Source organism: Phocoena phocoena, chromosome 2 (genome assembly GCF_963924675.1).
Source record: "Phocoena phocoena chromosome 2, mPhoPho1.1, whole genome shotgun sequence".
Taxonomy (NCBI): domain Eukaryota; kingdom Metazoa; phylum Chordata; class Mammalia; order Artiodactyla; family Phocoenidae; genus Phocoena; species Phocoena phocoena.
The window spans coordinates 27,864,135-27,888,219 of NC_089220.1; the positions used below are offsets into that span (position 1 = coordinate 27,864,135).

Genomic DNA, 24,085 nt, shown 5'->3' on the forward strand with positions numbered 1-24,085 from the left:
AGCCATGCTACAACACTCCTTTTGTCCCGGGGAAAAGCTGAAAGCAGCTTTAGCTAACCAACCCCGCTTCGGGTCCCCACACACATACAGCTTCCAACACCAGCAAGGGGGCCCAGCCAACGCACTTAAATCAAAAGACTAAAACCAAGACACAATAATAAAAATAAGAATGGTAAACAACTGAAGAGAATATCTCTGGTCCTGTAGTTCTCTGCAGGGGACCAAGATGGCTGATCTCTGGCTCTCTCTGCCCTGGAGCTGGGAAACAACACGAAGCTGCCCTTGGATTCAGGGTTGATGCTGTGAGAGCAAAAGGGATCCTGGCCAAGCCACGGAGGTGCAACTCAGGTCTCTGACCTTCTCCAAAGTTGTCCTCCTTCCTCCCAGCCCCTTTCATACCTCCCCGTCAGCCATCCACCAGGGTGAGGCCATCGTAGAGGGCACGCTTCCACATGTAGTAGGTAGAGCGGGCGGTGAGGGGGAAGAGGGCACTGAACTCCTTGTAGGAGGGGAAGCTCTTGGACTGGAAGCGCTTCTGCAGGAACAGCTTGGCCTGGGCCTTGAACTTCGTGGTGGCGAGCATGTCCATCACCAGCACCTGGCCGTCCCTGCCACCCGCCGCTGCTGCCACCACAGGGTGGCTGGACAGGGACCCACTGGGGGGCCGGCCCTGGGCCGTGGCCCCCTCTTGCAGGGCCCCCTCTCTGGAAGGCCCTCCCAGGGCCTTCCCTGGATCCTCTCCTGGAGAAGCCGCCACCCGCAGGCTCCCTGCAGGTGGGGCCATGGCAGCTGTCACATTCCTACCAGCTTCTTTCTCCCGTTTCTCCTCCGCTTCCTTCATGCCCCCTTTGCCCAAGCTGGGGGCCTGTATCTGGAGCTTGGACAGACTTCTGGGCCAGCCCCGGGCAAGGCTCTTCCAGACCCAAAAGGTGGAGGGAGACAGGCTCGGGTAGCGGAGGCGGAAGCGACAGAAAGGGAGGTGCCCACTGAGCACCTGCTTGCGGGCTGCCCTGCGCAGGCGCCTCTGCCAACGGGACAGGGGCATCCTCAGGGGTTGGAACTCCCGGGGGGCAGGTGATCCCCCACCCGTTGCTTTCCCTGCCCCTTCTCCTGCCTCACTCTTCCAAGGGAGCAAGGCCTCTTCCCCAACAGATGCTGGCTGGGAAGCCCCGGCTACCGAGAGGGCTGGTGCAGGCTTGAAGCTGGGGTTTCTTCGGAGAGCCTTTCGGCGCCAATTGTAGTAGGTGGACCGGGAGATGCCGGGGAACCTGCGTTTGAAGCAGCGATAGGGTACCAGCGTATTCAGGGAGATGCAGTGCTCCAGGTACAACTTGGCCCGCTGCATTAAGACCACTCCAGGGCTTGACATGGCCGACGAGGAGCACCCCAGCCCCTTGGCAACCTGGTGCTCCGGCAGCTTCTCCAGCTCCTCCATGGTCAGCTCCTCCTTGGGGGCCAGGGCACGGCAGGCGCCAGAGCCCAAGAGCTCGTGCTTCCAGGCATAATAGGTGGAGCGGGAGATCTCGGGGAACCTCTGGAGGAACTGCTGCAGCGGCACGACACCCCCGCGGTGGAAGCTGTCCTGCAGGAAGTGCTTGGCCGAGAAGCGGGTGGCCACCTTCTGCCGGTGCTCCTGGGACTGCCGCCGCCAGCGGTAGAAGGTGCTCTTGGTGATGCTGTAGCGCTCACCGAGGTGGGAGTAGCTGAGGCCAGGTTCCCGGTTAAGCAGCTCCAGGGTCTTGGCGAGCGGGGGCAGCGGGGCCAGGGCAGTGGGAGTCGGGGCCCGGCCGGGGCTGGCACTTTCAGCCTCCACCTCCTCCAGCCCCACCACGGGGGCAAAGTACTGGTGGCGGAAGAGCTGGCTGGTGAGGGGCTGGCCGGCCCACATGATGTGCAGCGTGGCGGGCATGTGGTCGCAGCGGCGGGGCCGGATGACGCGGTTAAAGTATGGCCGGATCTTGAGGTTGCGCAAGGGGTAGATGGAGTAGATGTTGCGCTGAAGGACGGAGGCGAGGGCGTACAAGTGCCACACGTTGGAGAAGCTGCTAGGAAAGCAGGTGGCCTTGACGTCCGCATCAAAGATGGCCTCTAGCGTGGTGGACGGCAGGCTGGTCATCTCCGGGGACTCCTCAGAGCACAGGGAATAGCGCACGGCCTGCAGCATCACCTTGGAGTCAATCATGCCCTGGAGGTAGTAGTGCCGGTGCAGCAGCATCTCCACCACCGTGCGGGCCCGCAGCTCCAGGCTGAGGCCCGCGTTGCCCCACAGCAGCATGCTGGCCGCCTCGAACAGCAGGCTGCCCTCGCCCTTGCACACCAGCGGCAACATGTTCCGGGGAGCATCCTCTGGGTACAGGCTCAGGGCCACCGAGTCCACCTCCAGCACCTGGGGGCCGGGGCCTCCCTCCCGGCCGGTGGGGAGAGCGAAGGAAGACAGGACCTGCTTGGCCTCCAGAGCAGCACCAACGAGACCCTCCAGGCCCTCGGACTCCACTGCCTCCTGCAGCTCCTGCAGCACCTGCTGCACCAGCTGCTCCCGGGATGTCATCCTACCAGGGCAAAGGAGAGAGGGCAGAGGTCAGCCAAGGCACCCAGATGATACCCAGCAATGGTGCCTTATCCACTCCTCTGCCTTCTCCCTCAAGATCTATCTATTCCCACCCCCCCATAGCAGGTAATGGCTACGTGCCTCCTGGGGTTTGTTTAATTACTCAGTGGTACAAAGGAAGAGCTTGGCCTTAGAGAATGGCTTTGAATCCTGGTTCTGATATTAGCTTGAGCAAGTCACTCAACCTCTCTGTGTTTCTGGTTCCTTTTCTGTTAAAATGGGGACAATAATAAAAGTATCTACCTTATAGGACTGTTGTGGATATAAATGAGACAATGAAAGTAAAGGACGGAGACATCTAAGTGTATGTAAGTGTATACACACATACATATATTTATATATATGTATATTCATCCTTAAAAACGTGTCTGGCACACAGTAAAGTACTAAAGAAGCATTAGCTATTATATATTAGAGTAGTATCTAGTACTATACATATTATATAGTGCAGGTATAAAAGCTGTACCTCTACACCTGTTAAAGACAGACAATCACACATAGCCTAAATTGGTCTCCTTTTTCCTAAAACAGTGATTCTCAAAGTATGGTCCATGGGGACTTCCCTGGTGGTGCTGTGGTTGAGAATCCGCCTGCCAATGCAGGGTACACGGGTTCGAGCCCTGGTCCTGGAATATTTCATATGCCGCGGAGCAACTAAGCCCGTGCGCCACAACTACTGAGCCTGCGCTCTACAGCCCGCGAGCCACAACTACTGAGCCCGTGTGCCTAGAGCCCGTGCTCCGCAACAAGAGAAGCCACCGCAATGAGAAGCCGGCACCGCGATGAAGAGTAGCCCCCGCTCGCCGCAACTAGAGAAAGCCAGCGCGCAGCAACGAAGACGCAGCGCAGTCAAAAAAAAAAAAAGTACGGTCATGGACCCTTGGGGTTCTCTGAGACTTTCTGAGGGGCTGCAAGTTAAACTGTTTTCATAATAATACTAAGATAACAACACTAAGATGTGATTTGCCTTTTTCATCGTGTTAACATTGGAGTACAGCTAGTACCTCAGCATGAATTAAACTAGAAATCACTGTGTTCTACCCCATGATGTAGCCACAGCTGGGAAAAAGAAAGCTGGTATCACTCCAAAATGTCCTTGATGCAGCAACAAAGATCATTATTTTTTAAAATCATAACCCTTAAGTACATGGCTTCAATGTTGGGACTGACAAGATGGGGAGCGCTCATAGAGGATTTCTGCTGTACACCGGTGTGTAATGAATGAGTGACAATTGGGTTGCATGACGAACTAGCCGCTTTTTCTTGGAATACCACTTTTACTTGAAAGAAAAATTGAGTGGCATTAGTCATTTAGACTTGGATATATTTGACAGACATTTTCTCAAAAATGAACAAGGTGAGGCTGTCACTTCAAGGAAAACTGCTACTATTTATGGCCAGTGAAAATTTCTGAGCTTTCATTTGAAAATTAGAATTTTGGAAAACTTGTATCCACTACAGTGAGCTTGACAGCAAATATAATGGATGTTCAACATTTGAAGATTTGCATCACTCAATGAACTGTATTTCCCAAATAACCAATGGGATGGCACGGGGAAAAGATCTATTCAAAGTATAAAAGAAAGCAACGGATTTTTAATATAATACGGTGCAAAAGTTCCTGGATATTATTTCAGATTCTGCATTATAACTAAGCTTTGAGGAACTACCACCTGTCGAGTTGCGGTGTAGCTGTCAAAGAATATCCACTGAAAATGCTACCAAAATACACTTCCTCTGGGAATTCTCTGGCAGTCCAGTGGTTAGAACTTCACACTTTCACTGCCGTGGCCCAGGATCGATCCCTGGTTGGGGAACTAAGATCCCGCAAGTGCCGTGGTGGCAAAGCCAAAGGAAAAAAAAAAAAATACTCTTCCTCTCTCTATTTATGTGTCCGGATGAAGTTGGATTTTCTTCATGTACTTCTACCAAAATAATGTATCGCAACAGATTGAACACAGAGACAGAAAAGAATCTACTTGTCTTCTGATAACCAGATATTAGAGATTTGAAAACTCACTAAATTTTTTTTGTTCTGGAAAAGTTATTTTTCATAAAAACTATTATTTGTTACTATGTAACAGGTTTGTTCTTTTTTAATAAAGAAACCTTTTCTAAATGTCTAAATTTTAATTTTGAATGTAACATGTTGACAGATGTAACCTATATAAACAAAAGCTCTTCAGGGTCTTCAAATTTTAAGAGCATACACGTGTCCTGAGACCAAAACGTTTGAGAACTGCTGCCCTGGGATAAAGTTAGTCTTTTCAAAGAGGTAGCAGCAGCCTAGCTACTGTGCTGACATAGATCTAATAACTAAGGTTTACTATTTGCCATGCACTTTCCCAATCCTGGCAGTGGAACTTTAAGATGGGTATTACCATTATCCCCAAATTACAGGTGAAAAAACTGAGACAATCAAATTTAGGCTCATTTGCCCAATTTGCCCCAGGCCTCATAAGTGGTGCAGCCAGTGGATGAAACCAGATGCTCTTTAGGGCCTGTGATTCATCTACTCCAGTTTAAAATGCCAGCCACCTTTCAATTCAAACTAATCATCCTAATTACTGGTGGGTTTTCCGTGTTGTGTTGCAAAGCAGAGTAATATTCCTTTGTGGACACTGTTTTTAAATTAAAAAGGAGACCATTACCCTCTCTCAGATCTTTGTTCTCAGATTTTAATAAATTCCTTTAGATTAGCCTTAGGTTTAAAAATTGTGTTTGGGTGTATACACTTGTCAACTCATCAAACTGCACACCTAAAAGGAAAGTGTTTTGCGCACTTACAAGGGATGCATTTGGGTGTAAACTATGGTTCAGTAAAGTTGAAAAAAAGTTTTTAAAGAACCAAAGGCTTACCACCAGAATTTTACTTGGTAACCATAAAAAAGAAAGCTTTTTAAAAACTGGTAATCAGAATCACCTTTGGATAAAAATTTCTTGCTTGTAGATTTTTTTTTTTAATGTGTTTATTGTGACAAACCTGGTCTAACCTCTCACCAGATTTCTATTTGTCCCACATTATCTGACCCTGGAACTGGGCTTTTAATCTGTTCATCTTTTATATACTTCATATTTACTTTTTAAAAAACTGTTAGTTTTTTGGACTCAGGAGATAAACTTCACCGAGAGCACTTCCATATGCGATAAAAAATTGAGCTCCGAGGAGCAAACTGTATACACAGAAGAGCTTTTTCATTCTGACAGACAACAAAGATGCTGGGGGTTTTGTTTTTCTTGCATGTCACTTGTAAACGCTGCTATACAGACGCTTATAAATGAGAGCTCTGCTCTGCTAGATACTTCGCAAACAAAATTATGAAAATAACCACCATTCACCTACTGCTTACATTTAGGTAATTCAACCAAAATCTCAAAAAAAAAGAGGGGATAATTAATTTAAATTGTGTGGGTGATTCTTCCTGCCCTTCCACACCAGGAGGAGGGCACAATGTTTCCTTAAACGATTACAGGTTTCTGTGGGCTTTGCGTTGGGTGAGCGTTTGGACTTCAGGCTTTTCAGAGGTAATATTTATATGTGGTTCTCACTTTCCTTCTACATGAATTACAACTCCATCACACCTGCACCTTCACTAGGATAGCTACTTCTAGTTCACACATAGAGAAATGGAGGCTTGGGGGTTAAATAACATTCCCAAGACCACAAGCTATTAAAACTACAAAACCTAAGCAATCTCACTCCAGAGCTCCCCTCCTAACCCCTGTGATTCCACCATACAGGGAAATACAGGGCCCAAAATGCTCATTATCCAAAGGATGCAGAAACACATGGATTCTTGGGGCTTCGAGACAAAGCTGGTCATTTTACAGATAAGGAAATTGAGGTCCAGAAAGGTAAAGTTGACTTGCCTGAATTCCCGCTGTAGTATCCAGATACCTGCCAACACGTCCAGATAGACCACACGTCTTCCTGCGCAAACCCCACCCTCCTCCCTCCCCTTCCCTGTCCCACCCTACCTACTCTTCCCATCCCAGTCCCACCCCACCCCACCCTAACTCATTCCTTCCTCTTCCCCAAAGAAGTAAGAGGAGATGTGAGTAGGTAATACCCTACTTCTTTTTTCCTCAAAAGCTTGCTGAGAAAAAGTAGCTCCCTGGAGAGGCTCTGCACCTCACGTCAACTCAGGTGGGTCTGGACCAGGAGAGAATGGGGCAGCGGGGAAAGGCCAGAGGCCGTGCGGGGAAGCTAATCATACTTAAGTAGACAATTGGTTGATGGGGTTCAGGTGCAACAGTCTTTTTGGTGATGGCTCCCTGGAAACGCAATGCAAAGCAGATCTGACAATTACCAGGTGCATTCGTGGAATAAGGTGCAGAAAGTGAGAGCTAATCTAGGGGTCTTGCCCAGCTGGCCTCCCCTGGCCCCACCACTCTTACAAGGGACCTGATAAAACATGAAACCGAGGAGGCAGGGCCCCTCAAGGCGACACAGGCTCCCCGGCTTGAGGTTGGAAGGGAGGAAATAGGACAGCATCCAGCCAGCATCTTGGCACCTAAGAAGGGCTCTGGAGCCCAGGAAGGAATGAATGGACACGGGCAACTCTGCAGGCAATTCAAAGCCTCACCTTCACCAAGGCCCACTTCCTCCTCCCCCAGTCTCCTTATTTCAAGCAGGTGGGGTCTCGGAGCCCAGCTCTGGCCTCTGTCCCTTGCATTTTAAAAGGGGTGAGCCAGCTCTCTGGGCAGGGCAAGGGAAGAAAGGGCCAAAGCACCTGCTGACAGTGTTGGTAGGTCTCTGGCCTCTAGAACAAACACCCTCCCTGCCAGGCTCATCCTGGGCTCCGCATTCGCTCACCAAGGACCCCGTGTTCTCCCCATCCCTCATAAAGCAGGCCCTGCCGTCTTGATAGCCAGCCAGGCCCTACAAGCGTGAGGGAGGGCCACACTGGCCTCAGCCCTCAGTAAGACTGCCTAAGGCTGCGCAGGCATGGCTGGCATCTCAACCGGCCTGGCTCCACACCTCTCTGGCCGGCCCAGCTGCCCAAGCTGCGGCCCTGGCTCCAGGGAGCGCCAGCCATCTTGGCTTCTTCCCCGGTGGCCAGGAGGCCTCGCGGGGCGTGGGCGGCCACAGGTACTGGCTGGTGGCAGGCAAGTCCCTTGGCTGTGACTTCCCAAGGAACCTCCCACCAACCAAGGGCAGCAGGAGGGTCTGGGGGCACCAGGGTGGGCCTGAGGCCACCCAGTCAATCATGCCTCGGTAGTTCCCAAGCTGAGTAGCTCCAGGGGACCACGCGCCTCGAAGGGAAGGAGAATGGGCAGCGAGGCCCACGAGGGGAAGCGGAGCGAGCCGCCAGGAGGCCCTGGATAGTTGGGGAAAGAGCTGGCTGGCTAGGGGTATCTGAGACAAGGGACCCAACCGGGTAAACACCGGGAGTCTGGGGAGGGGCTAAGGCCAGACCATTGTGTAGGGTGGGGAGGGGAGATAGGCGGGCGAGCGGGGGGTGGGGATGGGGAAGAGGCTGGAGGTGGGGGTGGGGAGAAGAAGAACTTGAAACAATGCGTCCCCTCTCCACACACACCTCTACACACACACACACACACACACACACACACACACACGGCATCTCCAGAGTCACTCTATGACCCTTGAGCCCTTTAGTGTCCCAAGGCCACCCCCTCGTTCCCCTGGGGTCTCCAAACTGCTCGAGGCACCCACCCTTCCTAATTTTGAGGAAACTTCCTAGTTTACTGACCTCGAGGGTGGCCCAGAGCCCAGGGGGCGTCCGCTTCTCTCTCCACCTTCCAGCTTGGGACATTTAAGTCACCCTGTGGGCAGTGTCCCCAGCTGAGCGCCACTCTCACTCCAGAACTGGTTTCATATCTGTGGTGGACCATTGAGCATGGACCGTCTACAGCCAACTGGCCGTTGGAGAAGCGGCTTAAGCCACTCCCCCCAGGAAATCGCCCACCCTCAAGTGCTCTGGTCCCAAGATGAAAGAAGTGCAAATTCGGGGGTCACTTCCAATGGTAAAGTGATAGCAGCTATTGTCTCGTCCACTCTACCCAGCTGTGGGTGTTAAAGCGCCCTGACCTAGCTCTGAAACGGACCCCAAACTGCCCAGGGAAAACTTGAAAGAAAGTCGAAAGATTTCCAAAGAATTTGGGGGGAGGGGAAAGGGAGGGGAGGAGGTTTAGATAGAAAGACCTAAGGAAAGTCTGTGGCAAGGCTAAGAGGGGGAGGGGGGGCGAGAGCGAAGCTGGAGCCGGGAAACTAGCCTTGGGGGATTGGTTAGAGGACTTGGGGCTCTCCGAACCCCCAAGATGCATCTCCTCCTGAGGCAGCTCCCCCATCCCTGGCCCCCAAGAGACAGGGAGGCTGGAGAACTCACTGCCCCCACCTTGGTGCAGGCCCCCTTCCCTTCCAGAAAGGCCTCCATCCCCACCTTTCTCTGAGCATCCCCCAGGCTTGAGGCTCAACACCTCTCACTCCCAAAGTGTGCCTGGGCCAAAGATGCTTCTGTCTGGGACCAGGGCACCTATCCCTGGACACCTGGTTTTCTGAGCCCAGCAGGAAGGTAAGGACATGTGGTACCTGAGGCTTCCGTCCCTCCCCGCAGCTCACCTCAGCCCAGAGGCCTCAGATAATCCCGGAGGAACTAGTCCTATCCGCCCGTCCAGTTCCCCGCTGGTGGGGGAGGTGAGGGCTGCCAGATTGCAGCCTTTGGTGGTAGCTCCCCCCAGGGGCTTTCCTGCCCAGCCTTAACCCTTTGGAGTGCTGGGGCTAACAGCTTCTCCCGGGCTTCAGTTCCACCCACCTCTCCTCTTTATCGCCTTACCCCTCGCTACCACTGTAAAATGCCCCCCAGTGTCGGTTATGCCCCAGCTCCACTAATCATCTTCTCCTCTGACGATCATGATGAACCCTACACTTATCACCTAAGTCAAAACTCGTTCATCAAACATCCATCCTCAGGAAAGCTGGATGAGGGGGCCACCAGACGTGAACTCAAGTCCAGTCCCTGCATCATAAACACACCAGCCCCACCCACCATGATGGCAGTCGCCTGAGGCAGTGGTTTGGACGCCTCCTGGACTTGGATTTGAATGCCAACCCTGCCCCATACTAGAGTATGGCTTTAGGCAAATTGTTTAAACCTCAGAGCCCTGATTTAGTGGTTACTGGGGCCTAACATTTACGCCAGAGAGTTCGTTTACCCCCAGAGTTGTTGGGTGGATTCAATAAGATAAACATAAGTATTTAGGACTGCTTGGCACAAAGCAAGTATATTCCAGTTCTCAGGCTTTCCAGTGAATCTGAAATCTTTTTTAAGTTCTTAATATAAATGCAGTATTTTAAAAGTTTCAGACAATAGTGGTGATTTTGTAGAAGGAGATGGAATTACGAGATAACTTTTTCTTTCCACATAGCTTTCTGTGTCTTTTGACATTTTATAAGGAGTCTGTATTACTTGCTATCATTTAATAAAGGCAATGAAGATAATTTAAAATTCTTTAAAAGGCTAATAGAATCTTTTAAAGTATTTTTTAAAAAGGAACCCTAGTGATAAAAAGGCTTGTTGGCACTCCCATTACCAAAGTAAGAGTCTTATTTATAGACTAATTGGGAAAATGAATAATTGGGAGAATTTTAAAAGTAAAGTAGTAAGCAGGAAAAATCACCTATAATCTCATTATCTAAAGACAGCTGTTGTGAACATCTTGGTACATTTCTTTCTAATCTAGTTTCTTTTCTTAGACTACACAAGTTAAACTTTGTCTTTACAAAAGACCCAAACGGTACAGAGTAAAAAATAGAGTAAATTAAGCCAGTTCTCCCTTTTAGTCCCAAACCCATTCTCCTCATTATGAGACCTAAAACAACTGCCCAGTTCTTTTTCTGTATATTTTCAGCTTTTTCTGTGCATATACACATGTATATTTTTCTAGTCTCTCTGTGCATATTTTTATTCTGTGTTAAATACTTTACTTTTGACTAATATATGTTATATATGTGCCTATGTATTATATACATAAATGATATCTAAATAATAATACAGTAGTCCTTCCTTATCTGCCGTTTTGCTTTCCTTGGTTTCAGTTACCTGTGGTCAACTGCAGTGGAAAAATATTAAATGAAAAATTCCAGAAGCAAACATTCATGAGTTTTAAATTGCTCACTGTTCTCAGTAGCGTGATGAAGTCTCTCATCCCCCGGCTCTGTCCCACCTGGGATGTGAGTGAATCATCCCTCCCATCGGCCTATCCACGCTGTAGATGCTACCCAACTAGTTAGTATAGGGAAAAACATAGTATATATAGGGTTCGGTACTCTCCACGGTTTCAGGCATCCACTAGGGGTCTTAGGATGGGGTTGGGGGGGCTGAAGTAGGGGAGGGACCACAGTACCACTGTATATTATTCAAAATGCTTGTAAATATTGGTTCAGGAATTTACTAAAGTATTAAAGATTCAAATTTCAGCCCTGTTCCCTTTCTACAGTTTCTCTTTTCAGAAGCAACCAATATCATAATTCAAAAAGAGACGTGCGCCACAATGTTCATTGCAGCACTATTTACAATAGCCAGGACATGGAACCAACCTAAATGTCCATCAACAGATGAATGGATAAAGAAGCTGTGGCACATATATACAATGCAATATTACTCAGCCATAAAAAGAAACGAAATTAAGTTATTTGTAGTGAGGTGGATGGACCTAGAGTCTGTCATACAGAGTGAAGTAAGTCAGAAAGAGAAAAGCAAATACCATATGCTAACGCATATGTATGGAATTTTAAAAAAAAAAAAAGAAGATACTGATGAACCTAGTTGCAGGGCAGGAATAAAGAGGTAGACATAGAGAATGGACTTGATGACATGGGGTGGGAGGGCAAAGCTGGGGCAAAGTGAGAGTAGCATCGATGTATATACACTACCGAATGTAAAGTAGTTGGCTGGTGGGAAGCAGAAGCATAGCACAGGGAGATCAGCTCAGTGCTTTGCGATGACCTAGAGGGGTGGGATAGGGAGGGTGGGAGGGAGGCTCAAGAGGGAGGGGAGGGCTTCCCTGGTGGCACAGTGGTCAAGACTCCTCCTGCCAATACAGGGGACATGGGTTCGAACCCTGGTCCGGGAAGAGCCCACATGCTGCAGAGCAACTAACCCCGTACGCCACTACTGAGCCCATTTGCTACAACTACTGAGCCTGCACTCTAGAGCCCATGCTCTGCAACAAGAGAAGGCACCGCAATGAGAAGCCCGTGCACCGCAACGAAGAGTAGCCTCCGCTCTCAGCGACTAGAGAAAGCCCACACACAGCAATGAAGACCCAATGCAGCCAAAAATAAATAAATAGAATAAATAAATTTTAAAAAGATGGAAGGGATATGGGGACATGTGTATGTCTGATTCGCTATGTTGTGCAACAGAAACTAACACAGTATTCTGAAGCAATTATACTCCAATAAAGATGTATTAAGGGGAAAAAAAGCAACCAACATCATTTCTACGGTATCATGCCAGAGATCTGTTATGTATAAAGAAGCAGATCTTTCAGAGAGCACTTTTGTCCTTTCTTTAAAGCATAAATGTAATATACTACTTTTATGTACCTTGCTTTTTAAAAATATGTTTATTTATTTATTTTTGGTTGCATTGGGTCTTCATTGCTGCACGTGGGCTTTCTCTAGTTGTGGCGATCAGGGGCTACTCTTTGTAGCAGTGCGCGGGTGGGCTTCTCATTGCGGTGTCTTCTCTTGTTGTGGAGCATGGGCTCTAGGCACACAGGCTTCAGTAGTTGTGGCTCATAGGCTCTAGAGCACAGGCTCAGTAGTTGTGGCGCAAGGGCTTATTTGCTCTGCGGCATGTGGGATCTTCCCGGACCAGGGATCGAACCCATGTCTCCTCCATTGGCAGGCAGGCTCCTAACCACTGCACCACCAGGGAAGTCCCTATCCAGTCCTCTATTGATGAACCTTAAGGTCATTTCCTTCTTTTGCTCTTAAACCATGCTACAATTGGTAACCTTGCACATACATAATTTTGCACATGTGTGGGTGTAACTACACCTTCAAAGTGTATGCATATAGTAATTTAGATAGATTTTGCCAAGTTTCTCTTCGTAGGAGTTGTACCAGTTTATTCCCCCCAAAACAAAGTATGAGTGTAGTTTTCCTACCCCTAAGCCAGCATACTGTGTCATCACGTTTATTTTTTATCTTTGCCAATCTAATAGGTGAAAACTTAGTCTCTCAGTGTGGTTTTAATTTACAATTTTCATTATGAGTAAAAGAGCATTTTTCATCCATTTAAGAGCCACTTATATTTCCTTTCCTGTGAATATCCTTTGCCCCATTTTGCCATTTGGTTACAGACCTTTTCTTATTGATTAAAGAGAGTTTTATATGAAGACTGCCCTTGGTCTACGACAGGAACTAGAAATATTTTTTCCTGAGTTTGTGGTTTATAATTGGACTTGGCTTACGGTGGTTTTTTTATCATGAAGAAATCTGCTTATTTTTACATATATTGAACATATCTTGTCTTTAATGGATTCTGGATTTGGTACATTTTAATCTACCTTTATTTAAACCATTAAGATGAGGTATCACAAAATTAAGGGCCTCGTCATAAGCTGTCCAAACACCAAAAATCCCAGATTCCCAGCAATAATTAAACCAATTCCTACAAGTAGATATCTTTAGTTAATATATACCTTGCTTTGAACAAAATTCAGATTTAGGAAGCAGATGAGTTCAGGGTAATCCTTCACTTATAAAGGGGCATACAATAGGACAGCTTCCTTTACATAATGAGCTGAGATAAGTAATTAACTGTGTTTAAATTTACAGCTTTCCAGGGGTTGTATAAGTGGTGGTTCACCTGTATTTGGATCAGCTACGAAAAACAAGTCCGGTATTGAGTGAAGTAATATTGATTGAACACTGACTGTATAGTGGAAAGCCTGAGCTTTGGAGCGTAATGGCAGGATTAAAATTCCAGCTCTGTGCCTGTGTGCCCTTGAACAAGTTTTCTCACATCTCCAGACCTAATTCCTCACTTAAAGAATGATAATAGTACCGGAGAGTTTGCTCTGAGAATTAAATGAAAAACTGCTTATGAAGTTCTCAGCACAGGTCTCATGATAAGATGCTCTGGACATGACGCTACTGTTAGACTTAGTTGTCTTCCCACTTCATTCTCTTCTATAGATATTTAAAGAATTCATCCATTTGTCACTCAATTAATGAAGCCACTCAATGCCTTATTAAATAATTTACATATTAGTCCATCATTTATTCAGTTATTCATTTACTCACACATTCACTCATGCACTGTAATTCATTCAACAGATATTTGAGCTCCTAGTATGGGCCAGATCCTGGGCTAGCTCTGAGTACATAATGATGTCCATGGACCTGACTCAGGAGTTTGGGGGTTGAGGTTCAAAAGCTTCTCATTCATTCCACAGCAGAACAAATACCTGTGTTCACTGTATACCATGGCTCTTTATCCAATGGCTGCTAGTTTTAATTCCATGACATCATAATCTCCTGGCTTCCTTTCTTTGTTCCTTTCTCTTCTTCCCCACCCCTCCCCCCCCCCCCGTGCCCTTTTACCCTCTCTTTGCCCAGGACTCTACCCCGGACTCAGGCCTTTACTACCCCTATCAGAGTCCCTTGGCGATTACCAAGACAGATGACCACTCAGACTCTGAGTCAGACTAACCTGAGTTGAAGCTCAGCTCCTCTACTTTCTAGTTTAGGGAACTTAGACAAGTCTGACCCTCAGTTTCCTCCTCTGTAAAATAGGGATAATAATATCCACTTTATTCGAATGATTGAATTAAACAGTGAAGTCACTCCTTCGCTGCAAAGAAACACTTAACACCAGGGAGGCATGATGATCAATTCACATCTCAATTAGTTGAGTGTCTACTCTATGTAGGCATTATGTTCAGTACTATGAAGACACACAGAGAGCTGATGTCATCTCTTCCAGTCAGAAGCCACAGCACAGGGGGGTCCACAGTAAGTGCTCAATAAGAGCTACTATTACTTGCTTTTCCCAAGGAATGCCCCTCACTCCTGGACACTGGCATTTCTCAGAGACCTGTGCTGAGAGGACTGCTGGGTTGATGCTAGCTTCTCTGGTCTCATTTGCAACTCCGATCTGGCATTCTTTATGGCTTTAAAGTCATTTAATTTTGTGGTAAATTTGAATATAGACTGGGTATTAGCGTATTCTGAGGAATTAATAATATTCTAAGGAATTAATGTTAAATTTGTTAGAGGTGATAATAGTAAGAAAAGGTCCTGAATTTTCAGATATGTTTGTAAGAATTTCAGGTTGAAATGGTAGGACTTTAGGTATTTGCTCTTTAAAAATCAGAGGAAAAGGGCTTCCCTGGTGGCGCAGTGGTTGAGAGTCCGCCTGCTGATGCAGAGGACACGGGTTCGTACCCCGGTCCAGGAAGATCCCACATGCTGTGGAGAGGCTGGGCCCGTGAGCCATGGCCGCTGAGCCTGCGCGTCCAGAGCCTGTGCTCTGCAACGGGAGAGGCCACAACAGTGAGAGACCCGCGTACTGCAAAAAAAAAAAAAATGTTTGCCATTAAACACTGATGTTTTGTTACCTGATTTTTAAGAAAAGGAAGAGAAAGAAAGGACGGAAGGAAGGAAGGAAGGGAGGAAGAAAAGGGTAAAGCATATATGGCAAAATGTCAATAATTATTGAATCAGGGGTTCATTTTACTATTCATTCAAGGTGGTTCATTATGCCATTCTCTCAGTTTTGATGTGTTTGATAAGTTTTATAATAGGAAGGTTGAATATCTATTTTTGTTTAATGGGAGGATCACTTTATGGAAGCGAAGGGGAAGGAAACTTACCACGTGCAGCATTCCCATTTAGGCGAAGGGCAGGCTGCCCTATCCTTAGCCAGGAGGAGAGCTTGCAAAGGGTGGGCTATGTCGTTAGATTGCCACCTGCTTTATTTACAGGGCCTTTGCAGGTGCCCTTGGGGAATTCACCTGGACAAGGAAGAAGGCTTGTGGATAACTTACCCCTCCCCTGTCCCAAGGAAACAGGCACAGGTACCCCACTGGAATAGCTAGGCCTCAGACCAGGTTTTTTTGTTTTTTTTTTTTAATTTATTTATTTGTTAATTTATTAACTTTTTGGCTGCGTTGGGTCTTCGTTGCTGTGTGTGGGCTTTCTCTAGTTCCGGTGAGCAGGGACTACTCTTGGTTGCAGTGCGTGGGCTTCTCATTGCGGTGGCTTCTCTTGTTGCGGAGCACGGGCTCCAGGCACACGGGCTTCAGTAGTTCCAGCACGTGGGCTCAGTAGTTGTGGCTCGCGGGCTCTAGAGTGCAGGCTCAGTAGTTGTGGCACACGGGCTTAGTTGCTCCGTGGCATGTGGGATCTTCCCGGACCAAGGCTCGAACCCGTGTCTCCTGCTGCATTGGCAGGCGGATTCTTAACCACTGCACCACCAGGGAAGTCCCCAGACCAGGTTTTAAGGCCTTGTGGTCCTCTCCCCACCAAGTTCATTACATTTCTTCTGTCACCTCTATTTCATCCGTAAAGGAGAGACAAGACCACAGGCCAAACCCAAGTTCTCCCAATTACTCTGTTCGTAATCTCAAGCCTGGTGCCTTTGATCTTGGTTAGTTTATTCCCAATTCCCTCCACTCCCCACCACCACACACAGGTAACCCCTTTCATTAACTTCCTTCCAGACTTTCTTTTTGTAAGTATAAGCAAATGCAAATATACATCCTCCAATAGGCTTAAAACTAACAACAAAGCAAATTGAAAATAGAGAAAATTGCAGTGTTCCAGGTAAAGAGTGAAGTAAGTCTGGGAGTTGTTAGCATATAGATGGATAAGCTCTAGAGGCAAGGGAATAGAAGAAGAAGGAAAAGAAGGGAGAAAGAAAAAGGACTAAACTTCAGAGTCACCCAGAGGAAAAGAAAAAAGAGGCAGAAGGAAGGTGGGCGCCAGGCCCAGGCTCAGGCGCCAGGCCTCCGAGGCAGAGAGGTGCGCTCCGGCGGGCTGGGCAGCCGGCGCCATGACACTATTCCCCTTTGGGGACTGCTTCGCCCTGGCCTTCTTCTCCCCTGCTTCATCACCTACAAGTGCAGCAGGCTGTCTGAGTACAGCGCCTTCCGGAAGTGCGTCCAGGTCGGGGTCACCTATTTATTCGTGCAGCTTTCTTTCCCAGCTGGGAAGGCGGCATCTGTGACTTCATTGGGGAGCTCATGAAGGCCAGCGTGGCTGTGGCAGACCTGATAGACAAGGTTTAGACACCTTATCATGTCCCAGAATGCCGGCAAGGGGGGATACAAGATCATGGTTGCTACCCTGGGCTGGGCCACTGCCAAGTTCATTATGTCCTGCTACATCCCCCTCTGGGTTGGAGCTCGGGCACTGAGTTTGACTGGAAATACATCCAGATGAGCATTGACTCCAACATCTGTCTGATCCATTATGTCGTCGCATCTGCCCAGGTGTGGATGATCACATGCTATGACCTGTACCACACTTTCCAGCCAGCAGTCCTCCTACTGATGTTCCTTAGCATCTACAAGGCCTTTGTCATGGAGATGTTCGTCCACCTCTGTTCCCTGGGCAGCTGGACGGCGCTGCTGGCCCTCAGCACCCTGTCCCTGTATGTCGCCCTTGTCAATATGCACTCCTAGGCTCGGTGTCCCAGACTTTCACATACCTTTTCCCCATCTCCAGGTTTCAGTGAAGTAAACAGTATTTGCAAAGTTCCAAAAAAAAAAAAAAAAGGCAGAAAGAAAAACCCAGAGAGAATATTTTAAGAAGAGAGGGCTAAGTAGTCAATTGTGTTATCTGCTCCTAATATGTGAACAAATCTGCATGAACCACCCTGGAAAGATAGCCACGTTAAAGAGAGAGTTCAAAGTAAAATATATGTTATGATCCTACTTTCGAAAAATTGATATGTATATACACATGTTCAGTGAGTAGAAAGAAGTCTAGAAGAATTTAGAAAGAGTAGACTAACAGGGGAAACCCTGGTGAGCTTGTTTGTGGGAAATGGTGGCCTTTTTACTTTGCACACTTCAGTTTTGTTTGCATTTTTTACCACAAGAATGCATTCTTTTGGTAAATAAAAAGGATTTGTAAAAGGGGGAAACTACTGTTTAAAACCATCTATATTCAAATTTTCTGTGGAGTAGAGAAGGTGATTAAGAACGTTGGCTTCAGAATCTAATAAACATGAGTCTAAACCCCAGCTCTACTCCATGAACCAGTTAACCTCTCTGAGCCTCAGTTTCCTCATCTGTAAAATGGTGATTATACTGATAATTACTTCAAAGGATTGCAATAAGGATTAAATGGGGAGCATGAGTAAAGCATCTAGTACAATGACTGTCATACAGAAAAGGCTCAATTGATATTAGTTATACATATATAATATATATATAATTAAGTTATATATTATATTAGTTTTATATATGTAATAAATAAAATATCTATTACTAGATCAAACCAGCCAATCAGAGATGTACTCATTTGGACATTATTTTGGTCCCTCTAGAACTGCTGTCGCTGAAATGCATTTTCTGTGTCATGCTTTCGTTGTTATAAGAAATGGTGATGTGAAGTCAGCCACTGTTATCTATTGCCAGGATCCATCCCATAGAATCACCTACCGTACCAGGGAACTCAGAAGGGACCTGTGTCTGCCCAGGGAGTGTACAAGATGGTCCTCAGCAGGAGGACCATTTCTCTCATTCTTTTCAATTTCTATTTTTGTGTTTTACAATGCACATAATATATTAGTTCATCAGTGCAAATGTATAAATATACCTGTATTGGGGAGTTTAACAATTTTTACCCATGGAAGATTAACTTATAAAGTTTGAAAAACAGTGTCTTCTTGATGAGTTCTCTCAGACTCAAGGTTACAAAAAGCTGCATTTCTCTCAAAGATTTGGTTTATTGTTTCTAATAAATACAATCACTCCTGTCATTAAATGCCTTCTCTTCTTGGCTTTGACTGCTAGAAACTTCAGAGCCAGATTCATAACCCAGCTCTACACACAGAATGTCTGTGGTTGGTATCCTGAGGGCTGTGGTTATGAGCACAGCTTCTTTTTTTTTCAGTGCGTAGGCCACTGTTGTGGCCTCTCCCGTTGTGGAGCACAGGCACCAGACGCGCAGGCTCAGCGGCCATGGCTCACAGGCCTAGCTGCTCCACGGCATGTGGGATCTTCCTGGACCGGGACATGAACCTGTGTCCCCTGCATCGGCAGGCGGATTCTCAACCGCTGCGCCACCAGGGAAGCCCCTGAGCACAGCTTCTGAAACCACATTGCCTGTGTTCACATCCCACTGTGTGAACTTGGGCAAGTGACTTAACCTCTCTGTGCCTCCATTTCCTCAAATGTAAAATAATTATAACAGTAATCACCTCCCAGGATTATTATAAAGATTAAATGAGGTGATGCATGTAAATCAATTAGAACAGTGCTCAGCATTAGTAAGAACTCAAATATTTTTGTTGTTATTATGGGCTCTCATTCCATGATTTCTTTCTTTTTTAAAAAAATTTATTGGCGTATAGTTGCTTTAAAATATGGAACACTTCACAAATTTGCGTGTCATCCTTGCGCAGGGGCCATGCTAATCTTCTCTGTACCGTTCCAATTTTAGTATATGTGCTGCCGAAGCGAGCACTCTCCTTCCATGATTTCTTTACCCTTGCTTTTCTTCAGTCCCATTTCTGCTACTCTTTATGTATTTCAGTAAGGCACTTAAAATCCTTTTTTGGAAAGAGTTTAAGCAAACAACCGTATGAATTTCTTTTTCTTAATATGCCAGGCACTGAGTTAGGTTCTTGAAGAATACAAAGATAAAGAAAAGATTGTGGGAATTCCCTGGTGGTCCAGTGGTTAGGGCTCCGCACCCTGCCGAGGGCCCGGGTTCAGTCCCTAGTCGGGGAACTAAAATCGCAAAAACTGCGCAGCTCGGCCAAAAAGAAAAGATTGCTTCTGCCTTCAAGGAAATGTTCAGTCTAGTGGGGAAGACATACATACAAATAGCCATAAACCAAGTACAGGATATGGAAAGCCATGCAGGAGAGGTGTGCAAGTGCTGTAAGGACATGGAGTAGATGAGATCCGTGAAAGCTTCCTAGAGGAGGTGGCATGGGGGTTGCACGGCCCAGGAAACAGAGACGATAGAGCAGAGATTCCAGGTGGAGGAAGTACTGGTGATCTAAGGCAGACTCTCCAGGACCGATGTGCTACCCACAGTGCTGGTTAAGGTGGATACTCAATAAGTCCCTGTTTTTGACTGCTGTACTTGATTCAAGTGGTGTGAAAAGGAGGAGGAAGAGACAACAGGACAAAGCCCAAGAGCACCTCCCTTTTTCAAGGGAAGTGAAAACGAACGGGAGCAGAACCAAATCCTCTGAGGTGCGAAGATAAACTCGCCAGCCAAGCCAGGAAACACAGATGTGAAAACCAGGCTCAGGCAGTTGCTTTGAGGGAGGAGGGAATGGAAAATTTGGGGTGGGAGATTGGAGGAGTCTTCTGCCTGCGTCCATTTGCAGTGCAGAACAAATGCCCAAAGCCCATAACGTTTCCTTTTGGGCTCAGAGATAGAACTTTCCTTTCCTTTCATGGTGTGGCTTCAACTGCAGGCCTTCCAGACCACTTTTGGGCACAGTCTTTTAAGGTGTCCTATCATCTCTAAGCAGAGTGATCCCAGGTAACTTCAGCCACACATTCCCTTCCTCTGAAGGTAAATGAATAGTGAGTCTAAAAATGAGAGCCCTAATCAGAGTTAAATCCCTGCCCCAAAGGTCCCTAAGAAGGGACAGAGAGTGGTAAGCAAAGTACAAAATATAGAGTTGGACAGAACCGGCTTTTAATTCTGGTTTCTGACAAGATGCCAACCCCGGTACGCCCCAGGTTCCTCATCTGTAAAATGGGTATATGAATGTTGGCCTCAGGCTTGTTTGGATTACAGGACACCATATATACGTGCCTGGAACTCAGCAGGCACTAAGATTATCTCTGAGCTCTTTCCATTCCTGAAAAGAAATAAGCTACCACATGTTAAGCACCGCCACTGTGTCAGGCTCTGTGCAAAGTGCTTCATTTGTGTTCCCATTTACTAATGAGGTGGTGGCCCACGTCCTTCAGAAGGCGCAGCAATGCGGGCTCTTAACCTTCCCGCTGCCCTTGGAGACTTCATCTCCTGAAGTCAAGTGGTCAACTTCTAGAACCCCTCAGGTGTCATCAAAAAGTTTGGCATTGCTCAGAGCTAAACTCAACTAATCAGTGCTTATAGAAGGCTAGTGATAATTCGAGGCGATCCAGCCCCTTTCTTTTCCCAGAAAGAGCAGAGTAGGTAATATCTGTTTAAATTTCATGTAAAGAGGTTACAACTTGATTTTCCTTTCTGAGTCAACCTTTCCTTCCTTCTGTTTTTTTAAGGTAGCGTTTCCTAAGTTGGCTGCTCATTGGGATCACAAAAAACTCCCTCCCCCCCACCCTCCCCCAAGAGATTGTGATATATTGATACATGGTCTGGAGTGGGCCTGGGCCTCTGGATCTTTTTTTTTTTTTTTTTTTTTTTTTTTTGCGGTACGCGGGCCTCTCACTGCCGGGGCCTCTCCCGTTGTGGAGCACAGGCTCCGGACGCGCAGGCTCAGCGGCCATGGCTCACGGGCCCAGCCGCTCCGCGGCATGTGGGTTCTTCCTGGAACAGGTCACGAACCCGTGTCCCCTGCATCGGCAGGCGGACTCTCAACCACTGAGCCACCAGGGAAGCCCCCAGGGAAGCCCCCTCTGGATCTTTTTAATTCCTGGGTATTCCGACGTGCAGTTAAGGTAACAACCGCTGTCCTAAATCCTTAGGTTAAAAAAATTATCTATCTGCCTTCTACCTTAATAAATACATTTTTTTTAACAAAAAGGAATGACATTTATATATTGTTGTGCTACTTGCTTCTTTTCACCCAACAGTATTTCATGGGTTACGTGCCTTGTTGGTACGTATAAAATTAGCTCACACCTTTTAGCAGCTGCCGGATACCTGATTGTAGGGATGTACGATAATGTATTTAATCAACTCTTTGCAATTGGACATTTAGGTTGTTTCCACTTTTTCCCTGTTACAAACAATGTGAAAAGACATATTTGCACACATTGTACAAACATTTCTGTAAGATTCACAAAGTGGAAATGCTTAGTCAAAGAAGGTAATATGTAGAGAAGTATTTAGATACTTACGTATTTATTTCTGTGTTTTGGTAAATGAATGAAGGAAGCACTTTGTGTTGTCATTTGCTGGGTACGTGCAGTGCATATAATTATTGTGGCTAAAGTGGGTTCTGAGCCCTTTAAGGGATGGGACTGCTGGGCCCTTTGAGGACGCCAAGGGCTGGCTGGGCTGACTGAAACCATGATCACCTCCGTGGCTGTATTTCAGCTTTTCTCTCTAAGGCAGGATGTGGCTAGGTTCCAGACTTTTCATTCCTCTCCCTGCAGGGCGCCTTTTGATGTGTTGGCCCATATCCTAGGAAGTTGGAGGCGCCTTGGGGGGCTATCAGAAGATGTGGAACATGCCAGTTAGAATCAACTGGCCCTCATTTTGTCTGAAGCTTGGCCTCAGTCCACAAGGGCAGGGCCTGCAAGAGACGGAGGAGGGTCAGGGAGCAGCAAATCTGAGCAAGACCTGAATCTCCACAGGGCTTTTCACAGACGTGAGGAATAACTGTCCCTTTTCCTGGCCTGTCCTACTGAACTACTATTTGAAACAAAATGTGGGCTTCTATAGGAGGCTACCTAGGAGGGCAAGGGGAGCCCAGGTGGGGCCAGCCCTAAGGATCAGGAAAGATCAGGATGATGGTCTGTCTGATTTTAGAGCCACCTGGTAAACAGGTAAACAGCAGGGACTGAGGGATTGTGCAAGAGAGTTTGAGGAAGGAGTTGCCCAATCGGTCCTCAGACTCAGTCAAGGTGGGGGGGGCGGGTATGAGGAGACCTGGGTTCATATCCTGGCACTACTGCTGACAACTGATAGGCCGCTGACTGCGTGGAGGCCCGGGGGGACACACCTCTCCTGTCTGAACCTCTTTCCTCATCTGGAAAATAGGGTCCACACTTATTTCACCTGGGGTTGTTGTGAGAATTAAATGAAGGAACAGATGCACAGGCATTTTGCACTGTCCCTGGCACGCAGTAGGTGCTCAATAAATAGTAGCTGCATTTATCAAGGGATTAGGGAGCTATGCAAGAAAGATAGGGACCCATATCCTACGAGGAAGTCACTCTGTGGGGCCTGGAATCAGGCTTACAAGGAACCGGGAAGCAAATTCTGGCTGCTGCTGCTGGGTGGGTGGAATAAATCATCCCGAACAAAAGGCCTGCACCTTCAGCCCTAGATTCTAGGATGTGGACCCAGCATGGAGCTCCATCTGTATTCCTGCTGCCCTGGCTCTCTGCTTCACAGGCAACTGCCTTCAACCTCCAGGGAACTATAAGGAGAGTCCCGGGGCCTAAAGGACCTGTGGCCCTGGCCATGGCCCTAAGGGAGAGGGGAGTGGGGGGTGGGAGGGAGGCTGTAAAAAATGTAAATGGTGCGGTGTGGAGCGGCTCCAGCCGTCTGACACTCCCCGGAGCTGGCAGGAGCCCGGGGAAGGAGCCCCAGGCCCCGGGCGCCTTTTGTCCCGCGGCTTGGCTATGTAAAAGGTGGGGGAAGGGGCAAGAATTCGTGGAACTTGTCCATTCATTGGAGCCCCCGCTGCCCGCAGGTGCGAGATGGGGGAGGGAGCTGCAGACTCCGCCCTGGAAGGTTTAGAAATGAGAATTTACAACTCAGCATGCAGTGGACGACAAACAGATTCCTTGGGTTCCAGCCTCTAAGGCTGTGAACCTTCAGGCCTGCCAGACTCCATCTCGCTTAGAATTGAGGCCATCAACTGGTTCCCTGCACCCCCCCCAAATCCCCACTTTCCAATCTGTTTCCCCAGGCCTGCTCGTAAGGCTGTTGGATTTTCTGAGGTTTCTGTTTGTTTTTACTTTTCCATTCCTATTCGGCTGCTTGGGGTTCACAACTTCCAGGGCCTTCTCCAAAGCACCATATTCAAGCATTAGGTACTGCTTGAACCGAAGTCCTAAAAAAAACCAGTGTGAGGAGAGGAAGGACTTGGAAGCATGCAAACCTGGGTCCGAACCCTGCTCTGCCCTCCCCAGCTGAGTGCGTTCCAGGCAAGTTACTAACCTTTCTGAGCAGCAGTTTTCTATAGGTAAAATGGGAATACTGTGTTTCTGCTTCTAAAGGTTTTTGACAAATTAAGTTCTGAGTTAATGTTTAGGAAATTCTTAGCACAATGCCTGGCACAGAATAGGTATTCAATGAATATTAGGTTATTCCCTTTAATAACCATAGGAAAATAAGGCAGAAACTCCCTGCAATGTTGTTTCAATTTTTATTTCCCTGTTGCTAGAGAGATTAATCTTTTTTCGGTG

General features: G+C 47.3%; 1 protein-coding gene, 1 non-coding gene and 1 pseudogene across 2 annotated transcripts; 1 reads left to right on the forward strand and 2 right to left on the reverse strand.

Moving 5' to 3' along the window:
* Positions 1-406: 406 nt before the first annotated feature.
* On the reverse strand, positions 407-2,548 carry VRTN (vertebrae development associated). Its single transcript, XM_065872513.1, has one exon. It carries the CDS (start codon positions 2,546-2,548, stop codon positions 407-409), a length of 2,142 nt encoding a protein of 713 aa, XP_065728585.1.
* Positions 2,549-16,638: 14,090 nt separating this feature from the next.
* Positions 16,639-17,269, forward strand: LOC136119341 (BOS complex subunit TMEM147-like; annotated as a pseudogene).
* Positions 17,270-19,173: 1,904 nt separating this feature from the next.
* LOC136119751 (U6 spliceosomal RNA) lies at positions 19,174-19,280 on the reverse strand. The gene has a single exon (XR_010655710.1). It is a non-coding gene; the product is annotated as a U6 spliceosomal RNA (small nuclear RNA).
* Between the last annotated feature and the right edge of the window lie 4,805 nt (positions 19,281-24,085).

Coding starts and splice junctions, on each gene's coding strand:
- VRTN (XM_065872513.1), bottom strand. CDS start 2,548: ATGACATCCCGGGAGCAGCTGGTGCAGCAGGTGCTGCAGGAGCTGCAG.